The 12814-nt window shown below is 45.2% G+C and overlaps 1 protein-coding gene across 1 annotated transcript in view; it reads left to right on the top strand.

The window, feature by feature from the left end:
- LOC118790522 (PDZ domain-containing protein 7-like) overlaps positions 1–11296 on the top strand; it is a 28550-nt gene extending 17254 nt beyond the window's left edge. Inside the window, exons 12-15 of the mRNA XM_036547461.1 lie at positions 705–776; positions 1993–2622; positions 4148–4248; positions 11153–11296. Coding sequence (XP_036403354.1) covers positions 705–776; positions 1993–2622; positions 4148–4248; positions 11153–11296 — 947 coding nt within the window. The remainder of the gene's footprint in view (positions 1–704; positions 777–1992; positions 2623–4147; positions 4249–11152) is intronic.
- Positions 11297–12814: the final 1518 nt, after the last annotated feature.

The raw sequence follows: 12814 nt of genomic DNA, 5'->3' as shown, positions 1-12814 counted from the left end.
TAAGTGGTGGACATGGTGGTTATTTTTAACGTAGCACTGGTTATGTGGTTATATTTAAAACACATCATCACCCATTCTTAGCCCCAGCACAATCCTGAACTGGAAATGGCATGTATTGAACACAAGAAAATAAATAGTGTTAATGCAACACTGTAAGTGTGTATTGTCACACTTTTACACTTTTAGTGTTGAATTACCACTGTTACCATTGCTGTGTGTTTATTGGCTTGCTAAAGCTTACATGGTTTAAGTCATAAATGCTGGAAAAATGCAGACCAGTGAATTATATGGTTGCATTAAAAGTGAGTGCTAGCTATGTATTTCAAAGCCTCCTGCTAGGCGAAATTTTAGGGGAAAAATTTGGCGGAATTTTCTTTGAAAATTTTCCCTGACAGTGCAGCCTGAAGCACTTGGAGTGCCATCAAAACCGATTTGGCACTCGGCCCAAAATGACTGTGGCTGTCCATCTTTGACTTTGAAACTCTTGCGGCATGACTTCAGATTCCTCTAAAAAGGCTAACTAACTGAACGTTTGTAGCTCTGTACTGTCAGAAAATACAATAGCAGCTCCATGTCCATTTCTGTATCTTGGGATGTCATGGAATCAGGACAGTACAGGCATGTAAACTTATAGGTTGTTTAATTACAGTCATTCCCAGAGAAACTCCTGTTGTGTCTCATGCTGAACCTGTTGACTCAATCAGTCAGGTCCCCAGTCCTGCGGTCCCCCCGAACTGGTCTGGCCCCCAGACGGCACCTCATCACCCCCATCCCAGGTCAGTGCTGTCCCATTATTGAGGCATTATCGAGCTCATTAGTGCTGCTTTAGTAAAGGCTTCCAGTCCCAGTCTGTCTGTACCTAGGAAATCACTGAGGTAGATGGGGTCAGTTTAATTTGTGGGTGCGATTGTACACATACCTGAGCTTGTACCCCCACTGAAGCTGAGTTTTAGCATGCACTGTCAAATGCAGTAAGCCTCTCTGAGCCTTCCAGCCTCTATCTCTCTCTTGCTGTCTCTCTCTCTCCCTCTCTATATTTCCTTTCCTGCTGTCTGAAGTGCTCAGAAGGAAATTGCATAACCACAGGGATTAGCCTCCCCCACTCCTCCTCGGACGTTTCATATTCTGCTGGAGAGACTGGCCATAAGACCTGTATACTCATTCAGGCAGTACCCTTACATGATACATAATCCTCCTCTGTCCACAATCTTGGTTCCTTGGAATGCAGTCTATGAATTCAGCCGTGTCCCTAGTCCCAGCCCCAGCTCCACCTCATTTACCCCTAGCTCTGCATCCTCACAGCTCTGTCTCACAGGACTCTGCTCCAGTGTGGTTTTATGTAAGCCCTGATAGCAATGCAAAATGGACACCATTCATGCCCTTAGAGACAGCTCTAGGGGTCACCGGTCCTGTGCTGCCACCAGCACCTGTCCTATGACGCACCAGCCAAATGACCTTTGATCCTGGCTGGGGGGGGGTCTTGTTTCAGACTGTAGCAAATGCCCCCTGGCACAGAATGGGAAAGCTGTCCTTGGTGCTGACCCTTCTGTTAGCTGCCCACTTTGTTAGCTTTACTGCTGCTTTTGTGCTTTGGGGGGGCAGACACAAGCTTCCCTTTGCTGGGCAGCTGAGTCACTGGCCATCTCCTGCTGCTGACATGTTATGTCTTCCACCTCTTCAGACAGCAGTTTGTCTCTGCCCAGTAGACAGAAATCTAGAAATCTAAATAAGGCAGAAATTTTGTCTGTTGTACATCACTGCATAGTATTACGCTTGACGCTGGGTTTTGGCACTGTTGTTGGATTATTGTAGCTCTCAGCATTGGAACACTTAATCTGTATTTTCAACACGGTGGCAGTTATTATAGCACTGTGTGCAGTTGTTGATATGGCTTTATTCTATGTATGCTTTGTAAGCTTTGGAAGGCTGATGTAGTCTTGACTGCAGGTGTGAGCCGGCCAGTGACAGGTTTCTGTTGTTTCTGTTTCCCAGACTACAGAGGAGGGTTCCTCTTGCAGCCCGCGCATGACCTGGAGAGGGACAGGCAGCTGATGGAGGAGATCGAAAGGCTGCGCCTCTCCAGGCCGCAAGACACCACCCAGTACACCTCCCGGGCCTTCACCCCCCTCCTGGATGTGCCAGTGGATGGCTACCCCACCGACTACCCCCGCTCCACTGGCCCCACCCGCCCCAACTGGCTGTTGGCCGACTCCATTCAGAGCACGGCACCATGCTCACCTTCAAGAGGGAAGAGTGGCACAGTCCACTCCGAGGCTTCCATGCACTCTGCGTCCAGCGGGGGAGATACCATTCCCGAACGAGGGAGATCACCGCTCAGGAATGGCCATACCGCGGCAAAAAAGGACAAAGGAGACCCTTTGGACAAAGGCAAGGACACGCTGTATGGGCTGGTGGGCTCGCCCCGCCACTGCAGGCCCCCGCTGTCCGTGGTCTTTGGCCCTGACCCCGCCTCAGCAGCCGCCCCTGGGGTGAAGGCGGCCAGGGCACAGGAGAACGGACACGCTGGCCCCTCCCTCCAGAATGGACATGCCAGCCCTGCCCCTGTCACCCAAGAGTATGAGCTCACCACTGTCTCCATCTCCAAGACCAAGCAGTCCCTGGGTGAGTCCGGCACTACATGTTCATTTATGTCATTTAGCAGATGCTCTTATCAATAATGATGTTTGGGCTTCCCCATTGCTGCTTCCTTGTGTGCAACCAAGAACCCAACACTGAGAATACAATTGCTTATGTAGCATGATGTAGTTTTGAATGAATGCCTGTATATCACTTCTGGTTGGGCGGCAGTGTAGCATAGTGGTTAAGGAGCAGGACTTGTAACTGAAAGGTTGCTTGTTCAATCCCCGCTGGGACACTGCTGCTGTACCCTTGGGAAAGGTACTAAACCCACAATTGCCTCAGTAAATATCCAACTGTGTAAATGGATAACATTGTACAGAACTGTAACCTATGTAAGTCGCTTTGGGTAAAAGCATCTGCCAAATGAATAAATGTTAAATGTAAACATGCAAATGTAATGACTGGGAATGCTTTTGACATACAGTGAAAGAATGTTGAAAGGGTTAGGACACCTACAGCTCATCCTCTATTGTCACCAAGGGAGAAAAACCCAAAGACCAAGGAGTGTACCTTTACCTGTAATACACTCCAGCCATCCAACATAAATAGGTATCTTTAGGTCCACCTGGGGTGCAGTACCACCTCTGACCAATAGATGTCAGAACCATCCACTGCTGCTGAGGTTCCACTGAAATTGGGACATATGGGGGAGGGGTATGAACCCAGTCTTTATATAGCACCACCCACCCATGCCACATTAGGTCTGGTGGATGGTCAAGGGCGACTGTCAGAAAGAGCTGAAGATGTATCAAGGGAGATGAGTTTGTTGATAGAGAGAGCCCCAGATGAAATGCAGCCTCCTCAGATGAAGGGAGAAATGCTGTCTGGTGTGTTAGAGCGCCTCATTTTGCTCCGCGGTGAGCGCAGGTGCTACCATGCTGGCCTCCCAGCTGTGAGGCACTACCCTCGCCCACCACTCTTCCTTAAATTAGGGAACATGGGATTTAAACTCCATTCATACTGCAAAACGACAACATATTAAACCCCCCAGCTTCCAACATGGATTCCAGTCATAGTCTGACACAGACCAATGATTACGCCCTTTAAAGTTGTATAAGGGTCACCCAAAATGGTCCCATCAGCCCCATCAGCTGTAACATATCAAAGAAACAGATTTGTATTTGTATCTTTATTAATACCCTTAACCCATGTAACTAGATTTTTGGTTACATTCACATTAGGTTTTCTCACAATCCTTTTCCACCTTGAAAGTGTGATCACCTCCTGTTCTTAAAAATATTTTTTTGCCCACCATTTCCTGGGTAAATGATGACTAACTGAAAGTGAGTGCAGTGTGTGGTGACTGTGGTGAAGGGTGCAGCAGCAGTGCCTCAGTGGACAAAGTACTTTGGAAAAGTACTTAACCCATATATGCCTCAGCAAATATCCAAATGCATGGATAAAATTGTAACCTATGTAAATCACTCTGGGATATAGCAGCTGTTAAATGATGATAATGTAATGATGTAATGGATACACCTTGTCACGGCTGTCCCTTGTGTGTCAGGCATCAGCATTTCGGGGGGGATAGAGTCCAAGGTGCAGCCGGTTGTAAAGATTGAGAAGATATTCCCAGGAGGCGCCGCTTCCACCAGCGAAGTACTGAAGGTGATCAGCTCCTCCCCCGTCCCCTCACGGTGTCATGTTACCCCCTTCCTCCCCTGCCCACACCACATGCAGTCTGCCCCTGCCTACACCACCACCTGCTGGACTATAGAGGGTTAGCATGCCCTCTTGCTGTGGGAAAAGATGTTGTATTTTAGGAGACTGCTGGCCCCTTTTATTTGGGAGAGGAGGTCAGCCAGGGCAGGGTTGGAACCTGAGAGCTCGTGAGAGGTGTTGCTTTGCCTGAGTTGCTGAGACTTTGAGCCAGTACGGCCAGTTCCTTCAGCAGTGGGCAAAGTGTTAGGAATGTGATACGCGACCAAAGGGAAGTAGCTGGATTCAAGGTTGAGATGTTTATAATATGAGCTCAGGATCCAAAGCACAGGAGTGTAATTAGTTGATTGTAATTAAATCCTTCAAGCATTAGGTTTAAAGGGAGTCCATGATGGACTGGGTGGAGTACGTGTGTGTGTGTGTGTTCACTGCACCCTATACATGTAAAATCCCTTGTTAGCACAAACTTTAATGCCTCCCCTAAATACAACCATACATTGAAAAATAATCTCTCACGCTGCAGAGATTGTGGAGGTTTTAGGAGGGCAGATCATACAGTGGATATAAAAAGTCTACACACACACTTATGAAATTGCAGGTTTTTGAAATGTAAAGACAAAAATAACAACAATGTAAATGTCAGACTTTTTCCATCTGTAATGTGATCTTCCAACAAACAAAAATCCAGAGAAAAAACAAATAGTTAATTATTAGGAACATTTTAAATAAAAAAACTACAACAGCCTGATTTCATAAGTCTGCACACCCTTTCACAATGGGGGCTCTAGCTGTGTTCAACGTTAATCAATCACATTCAAAATCATGCCTGTAGGTAAATAGCATACAACTGCCATCAATAAAAGTGATTCTGATTAAACCCAGATTAAAGTCAGCTGTTGCTGTAGGATTTGCTTGAATGTTTGGGGTTGCATCCTACTGGGAGAGCCATGGTCTGCAAAGAGTTGCCAAAAAAACTGCGAGAGCTAATTGTTGAAAAGTACCAATCAGGACAGGGATATAGAAGAATATCAAAGGCACTGGATGTACCATGGAGCACTCTCAAAACCATCATCAATAGGTGGAGAAAATGTGGCACCATAGAGACGTTGCAAAGATCAGGACCACCCTCCAAAGTTGATGAGAGGACGAGGAGACAACTTATCAGGGAGGCTACCAAGAGGCCAACAGCAACACTGAAGGCTCTACAAGAATTTCTGGCAGGTACCGGTCACTCCTTGCATGTGACCACCATTTCTCGTATTCTTTACATGTCTGGGCTATGGGGTAGGGTGGCAAAACGGAAACCCTTTCTTACAAAAAGGAACATCCAAGCGCATCTAAATTATGTCAAAAGATTCATTCGGTCACCCCAAACCATGTAGGAAAATGTGCTATGGTCTGATGAGACAAAGGTCGAATTTTTCAGCCTAAATTGTAAAAGATATGTTTGGTGCAAAGCCAATAAAGCTAACTCATTATCCAAGGAACACCATAACGACTTTGAAGCATGGTGGTGGTAGCATCATTCTTGGGGCTACTTCTCTTCAGCTTTGTCAGGGGCGCTTGTCAAGATAGATGGAATAATGAATAGCTCCAAATATCAAGATATTTTGGCACAACACCTGCTTGCCTCTGTCAGAAAGTTGAAGATGAAGAGCAATTTCACATTCCAACATGACAATGACCCAAAGTACACATCCAAGTCGACCAAGGCATGGCTTCAGAAAAGGAAAAATCAAAGTCTTGGAATGGCCCAGTCAGAGCCCAGACCTCAATACCATCGAAAACCTGTGGAATGACCTAAAGAGAGCTGTACACAGAGATCCCCTCGCAATTTGAAGGAACTTGAACTTTTTTGCAAAGAAGAGTGGGATATAATTCCAAAGTCTAGATGTGCAAAGTTAATAGAGACTTATTCACAAAGACTTGCTGCTATGATATATGCAAAAGGTGCTTCCACAAAGTATTAGTTGGGAGGAGTGTGCAGACTTATGCAAGCAGGGTGTTGTAGTTTTTTTATTTTAAATGTTCCTAATAACTATTTGTTTTTTCTCTGGATTTTTGTTTGATGGAAGATCACATTACAGATGGAAAAGGTCTGATATTTACATTGTTGTTATTTCTGTCTTTACATTTCAAAAACCTGCAATTTCAGAAGTGTGTGTGGACTTTTTATATCCACTGTATGTATGAGTGTATGTGTGTATTTGTTGTGTGTGTGTGTGTTGGGGGTGGGCTTGCTTGACACGCACAGGTGATGCTGAAAGGGTCTCTGATTGTCAGTTGTGAAGCCTGTGAGTTTTCTTTATGGGGTGCAGTGAAGAGTGTGCTGGTGGGATCAAGTGGCGCTACACATCCATGTTTAATGAGGTACACCAGCCCAGCCAGTGCAGGCACTGCCTCACCAGGTGTTCCCAGCTATCGACCGTTCCTCGATAGCTGAGCTTTCTCTGCAACTGGGAATGCCACAGAGGAGTAGTGTTACACACACGCACATACACACACATATACGTGCGCACACACTAACACACATGCACATACATTAACACACACACGTGCACACACACACACACACACACATTCCTACATGCTCACACATTAACACATTAATAAATACAAAACAAACACATAAACATGTAAACACACACATGCACAAACACACAGTACTTCTGCATCTAGCAGGTACCATGTTGTTTTCAGCGTTGATACACTGTGCCAGGAGGTCTAATTTAAACACCCTTTGTAGATGTTAGCTCTCTGAAACTGTCAGTAATAGGTCTTACTATGTCTGAGTGTTTGGATATATCACTGTAAAAGGACAATATTATCTGAAAAGTTTAAGGGCTCTTGGTCTGGAGCATGCATCCTCTACCTTTTGCAGTTGCAATAGCAGCCCTGAATTGTAATCTCATTAGAGGTGATCATTTCACTAGAATGAAGTTTCATTAGAAGCCTCTCAAAATGTTTTCAGGTGTCCTCTTCACACACAAACCCACAGGGGTAGTTATGTAACCCACCAGTGGCCGAGGTAATTGAAGCTGTATGCAGTATTTGGGTGGATGTTACACACACAGATGGCGGGTCCACAAGGCTGATTAGTACATGCATTTGAGGTCAAACCAAACACTCCCCTTGGCTTTACTTCCACAGGGAATACTGTATTCTCACTACATCGCATTTTGTACCAACACAATCAATGCTTCTGATACTGGCAGAAACAGGGGGACCTCCCCCAAGGCAGGAAGCTTGCTAAACTGAGGCATTGAGGGCTAAACCATTGAGGGCTTTATTCTTCTGAGAATGGTAGTGGGTGCTGATGACGCAGTTTAACTCATCTCCTTGCTAATAGTAGTTAATAGTTAATATTAATAATATTAATATACCATGTTGGTGTATATTTTCAGGTTTGCTCAAATTTGGGTCGAACTCTCTCAACGTTCTCTGAGACACCTTACTTCTCATTAAAGGGTCAAAGACACCCCCATAGAGTTCTGAATGGCTCCACAATGATGGCTGCCCCATACCAATCCCGACCACATAGTGTGGCTCTGTTAGCCCCTATGAAAAAATTATATAATGAGAATATATATTTAGATAATATATTTTTAGTTCAATCAATTTCAATAGTTCAGTATATCTAAAATGCGTTTCAATAGTTCAATATATTTAAAAGTTATTGCCATTTTTGTATATTTCAGTGTATGTATGATCTGTTTTAGTATGTTTTAATTGCATTTGTAATTAGGGCTGTCAACGTTAACGCGTTAACGCTCGTTCGCGATTAACCTAGAAACTTTAACGCGTTAATGTTTTAACGCAAATTAATCATATTATCAAGTTTGACCACAACTTCCTTCCATAATTCCAGCGCGGATATTTACCTGTCTGAATTACTGAAAGGCGTGGCCAACGCAGATGTGCTGAACGGCAAATTTCGTTTTAACCCTTTCGCATGTAACTTATTTGTTATGTAGCGCTCGTGTTACCTTATATGGTTCGTTATGTTTTCTTTTGCGTTATTAATGTTTCTTATAGATTACAGTTAGCATTTGCTATATTTTTAGAGTTAAAGTTATATAATATGATTAATTTGCGTTAAAACATTAACGCGTTAAAGTTTCCAGATTAATCGCGAACGAGCGTTAATGCGTTAACGTTGACAGCCCTATTTGTAATATATTTTCACGCCGAACAACATATTTTTCAATATATTACAATGTATCTCATTTCCATATGGGACGTACCCTGGGGATTGGACATGAAAAGTACTTGTAAATCAGATTTGCTGTGTGCTGTTTATGCCCATCTGAAGAATTGACTGTGGAGCCAGCTTCTGCTGTTAATGGAAAAGCTGATTTGCTCACCGTTATGGCTGTATTTCGTTAACAGTATGTATTATTATATACTGTGGCCCTGGGAATACAGTCTCTAGTGGGAGCCATGGTGGTGAAAAGGGAGGCATTCCTCATGGAAACAGAGGGGAAGAACATCACTATTCTATACACTACTCTTATACCTATGGCTCTCAGTGAAGAAGTGGAGGGGTAGCTTCTTCCTGCATAGGCCTCAGTGTGGTACAGTGGAGATGTGGTCTCCTTCCTGGATGGGCCGCAGTGTGGTACAGTGGAGATGTGGTCTCCTTACTGGATGGGCCTCAGTGTGGTACAGTGGAGGTGTGGTCTTCTTCCTGGATGGGCCGCAGTGTGGTACAGTGGAGATGTGGTCTTCTTCCTGGATGGGCCGCAGTGTGGTACAGTGGAGATGTGGTCTCCTTCCTGGATGGGCCTCAGTGTGGTACAGTGGAGGTGTGGTCTCCTTCCTGGATGGGCCGCAGTGTGGTACAGTGGAGGTGTGGTCTCCTTCCTGGATGGGCCTCAGTGTGGTACAGTGGAGGTGTGGTCTCCTTCCTGGATGGGCCGCAGTGTGGTACAGTGGAGGTGTGGTCTCCTTCCTGGATGGGCCTCAGTGTGGTACAGTGGAGGTGTGGTCTCCTTCCTGGATGGGCCTCAGTGTGGTACAGTGGAGGTGTGGTCTCCTTCCTGGATGGGCCTCAGTGTGGTACAGTGGAGGTGTGGTCTCCTTCCTGGATGGGCCTCAGTGTGGTACAGTGGAGGTGTGGTCTCCTTCCTGGATGGGCCTCAGTGTGGTACAGTGGAGGTGTGGTCTCCTTCCTGGATGGGCCTCAGTGTGGTACAGTGGAGATGTGGTCTCCTTCCTGGATGGGCCGCAGTGTGGTACAGTGGAGGTGTGGTCTCCTTCCTGGATGGGCCTCAGTGTGGTACAGTGGAGGTGTGGTCTCCTTCCTGGATGGGCTGCATTGTGGTACAGTAGTTAGGAGGCTGGGAGGTTGTGGGTTTGACTGTTGCAATTTAACCCTGGGTCCCTTGCCTGAATTTATTCATTGGGACCAGAGTTCTCCATTCAAATCCATACTTAAAGGCAACTTGTACATGTTCTTTTATACGTTTTATAACTACCATATTGGGTGTGTGAATGTTATGCAGTAATTCAGGACAAGCATTCAGAAGGATTAATTAAGGGAAAAAAATCTGATCAAATCATGTAATTATTTTTATTTTAATATTTGATTTTGATATCACACTCATAGTTTTTTAAACCGTTTAATAGGTTTAAATCAGTCTTCAGCCATAACCACAGTGTATGGCCTTAAAAGGCCCCTGCTTGCTGAGGAAGGGCGTGGGGCAGATCTTTTCGGCAGGTGCATCCTCGCCGTCAGAGGAAGCCCTCCCCCCCCACCTCTGTATCCCAGCTACTCCTCCTGCAGGAAGCAGTGGTAAGTTCGGAGGAGCAGCGTGGGACTATGTTTCCGCCAGATGTGTGTCTGTGTGTGTGTGTCTACCCATGTGTGTTATGCTCGCAGCATAACCTTGAGAGAAGGTGGACCTCATCTCTGACTCTGGTGTAAAAAGCCAGCTCCCTGGGGAATGGGGGAGACCACTGAGTCACTGAGCACTGAGTCACGGTGCAGATTCCTGGACTGTGTTGTAGTTCAGGTGATTTGGATGGGCATGAGTGTGTGTGAGTGTGTCAGCGTGTTCGCATGGGTGAATACATATGTCTCTATGTGTATCTATGTGTGTTTGTGTGTGAGAATTTCCAGGTAGAGAAGAAAGGAAAAAAGAATCAGTCTAGATAGATGCGGAAATCAGAACACAGTCAGGGTGGATCTCCCAGGATGCTGTGCTAGTGACTGGGTCCTCCTGTGTTTCTCAAAGTTACCAAGTATTAGCTGGTTTGACCCTATGGGGGCTGTCTGCACATATGCCAGGTGGAAACAGCAGCAGTGAGACCACAAAGGTGACTGGGGGCAGGTCCTGTGTGTCAGAGGCCTTTTAGTCTCTTTCTTCCTTTGTTTTTATGTGTTCATTTTTCATTTATGCCCATTGTTAATGATTTTTATGTGAGCTCCGTTTGACTACTCACGCTGCGCTTTGAGTCTAATGTGAACAAGAATCTTTTTTTTTTCACTTTGCTCTGGATTTTCATCTCTCGGTCACTCTCGATGCTTGACCTTTTCAAGTGTGAACACATCTTGTGTTTTATCTGACTTTTTTTGGCTTTGGTTCAGAGCAATGAAAGAAGCAGGGCTGCAGAACAGGATAATTCAAACGGACTGTCTTTCACAGCAGCCTGTGTTATCTTATGTGTGCTTATGCTTTGCACTCCGTTTGGAGGCATGTTAAAAGCTAGCTTAAGGTAATGGTTTTTGAAGAGTGACAGGGGTATTGGGTGACTTGTGAAGGTTAAATCCTTTTATGTCAGAGCTGACCTGTATGTATGATATATATATATGTGTGTGTGTGTGTGTGTGTGTGTGCGCATCTGTCTGCAGGCCGGGTTCGAGCTGGTCTCCGTGGATGGAGTGTCTCTCTGTGGAGTTACGCACCAGCATGCTGTGGATGTGATCCGACAGGCTTTCAGCAACAAGGCCAAAGACCCCATGGTGTTCGTGGTGAAGGTCCCCAAAAACCCTTAAGACTGAGCTGAGGGGTCTGTCTGTACCCCGGCCACAGGCGGAGAGGACTGCCACAGCTCCACACGCGCGCCAGTCATTACAGGGTAATCACTACACGTTGCTAAGTGAGGAAAGCTACACACTTCTTACAGATGGGCGGCTTCTGAGTCTGTGACTGCCTTGCTGTTGGACTGGCACAGACTTCCAAGAAACACTGTATGGAACATGGGACATGGGACAGGATATGGAACATTGAAAATGGAATAGGATATGGAACACAGAACAGTACACGGAACATGGAACATGGAACATGGAATGGGATATGGAACATGAAATACTATATGAGACATGGAATACTGGAACACAACATGGAACATGGAACACTATATGGAACATGGAACATTGTGATACAATATGGAACATGGGACACTGGAACACATGCATGATACAGTATGCAAAAAAACATTCACTTACCTCTTTTCAACATGTTCTGTGGGCTCATAGAAATGCTTGAAATCATAGTATATATTGATTTACTGTTTTATCAAAACACCTCACAAGTATAGGGAGCAACTGTCCCCTTAGGATAACTTTTCAAATGCATAAGATTGGAAATGAGTTCATGCCTGCATACTACCATGGAAAATCACATAGAAAGCAATACAGCTGTAACTGTAATTCCTGTACATCTGACCACACATTCTGTCTGTATGTGATCAGAGCTACAGTGTCAAAGTGAGCACAGATATTTAGCTCAGAGGCCACTCTCAGCCCTGTGTGCCAGCCAACTGAAGTAGACAGTGGAGCTACACAGTGGAACTACAGGTGACAGGGTCACAGTGACAGAGGTTTCATCAGCAATGTGGCTTCATTCGTCTCTGCAAATCGCGGTTACATACAGGAAGATTGGACTGTATGCAGAGGTAAATTATGAATTGTTACGAGGTTCGAATGAGATTTATATCAGAGCTGGTAGTTTCGTTTTGAGACTGTCTGGAGGATTACAAAAAAACACATTTTCTTCTGGCAACAGATGTTCTGAGGCAATCCGGCAATTTAAAAGCTTGATTGTTGTAGAACCCCATACTCTAGACTGATATTGAAGTTTGGATAAATAAACTTATTAAAAAAGCAAATGCAGTAATCACTCGGGGACCTATAGGATGCTGACGTCTTCTGTCCAATCTCCTCATACGGAGAAATTGGCCTAGGTTCCTCTGGTCAGAGCAGAGACATAAAGATGGACATAGCTGTGCACATGAAGACACGGAGAAGAATATTTGTGTAGTATTTTAGTCATTATTACCTGTAATTATTGTAGAGTTTTATGCTTGCACAATGTGCCTTACTCCATCTGGGGCAGTGGAGTTGGGGTGGGGCCGGGTAGAGGTTTGGCTACTGGACTCAGCACCAGAGGTTTATAGGTTCAATCCCTCCGTCAGCTGCAGCTGTTTAAAAGCTGCCCGCTGCCTTTTACGAGCATGTCTGCTAAGCAAATCCAGCGTAGTGTAAAATGCGTCATCAAGCATGGTTTGAGAC

Source organism: Megalops cyprinoides, chromosome 15 (genome assembly GCF_013368585.1).
Source record: "Megalops cyprinoides isolate fMegCyp1 chromosome 15, fMegCyp1.pri, whole genome shotgun sequence".
Taxonomy (NCBI): Eukaryota; Metazoa; Chordata; class Actinopteri; order Elopiformes; family Megalopidae; genus Megalops; species Megalops cyprinoides.
Note: the sequence above shows the minus strand (reverse complement) of the source record. Positions and strands in the feature narration are given on the sequence as shown.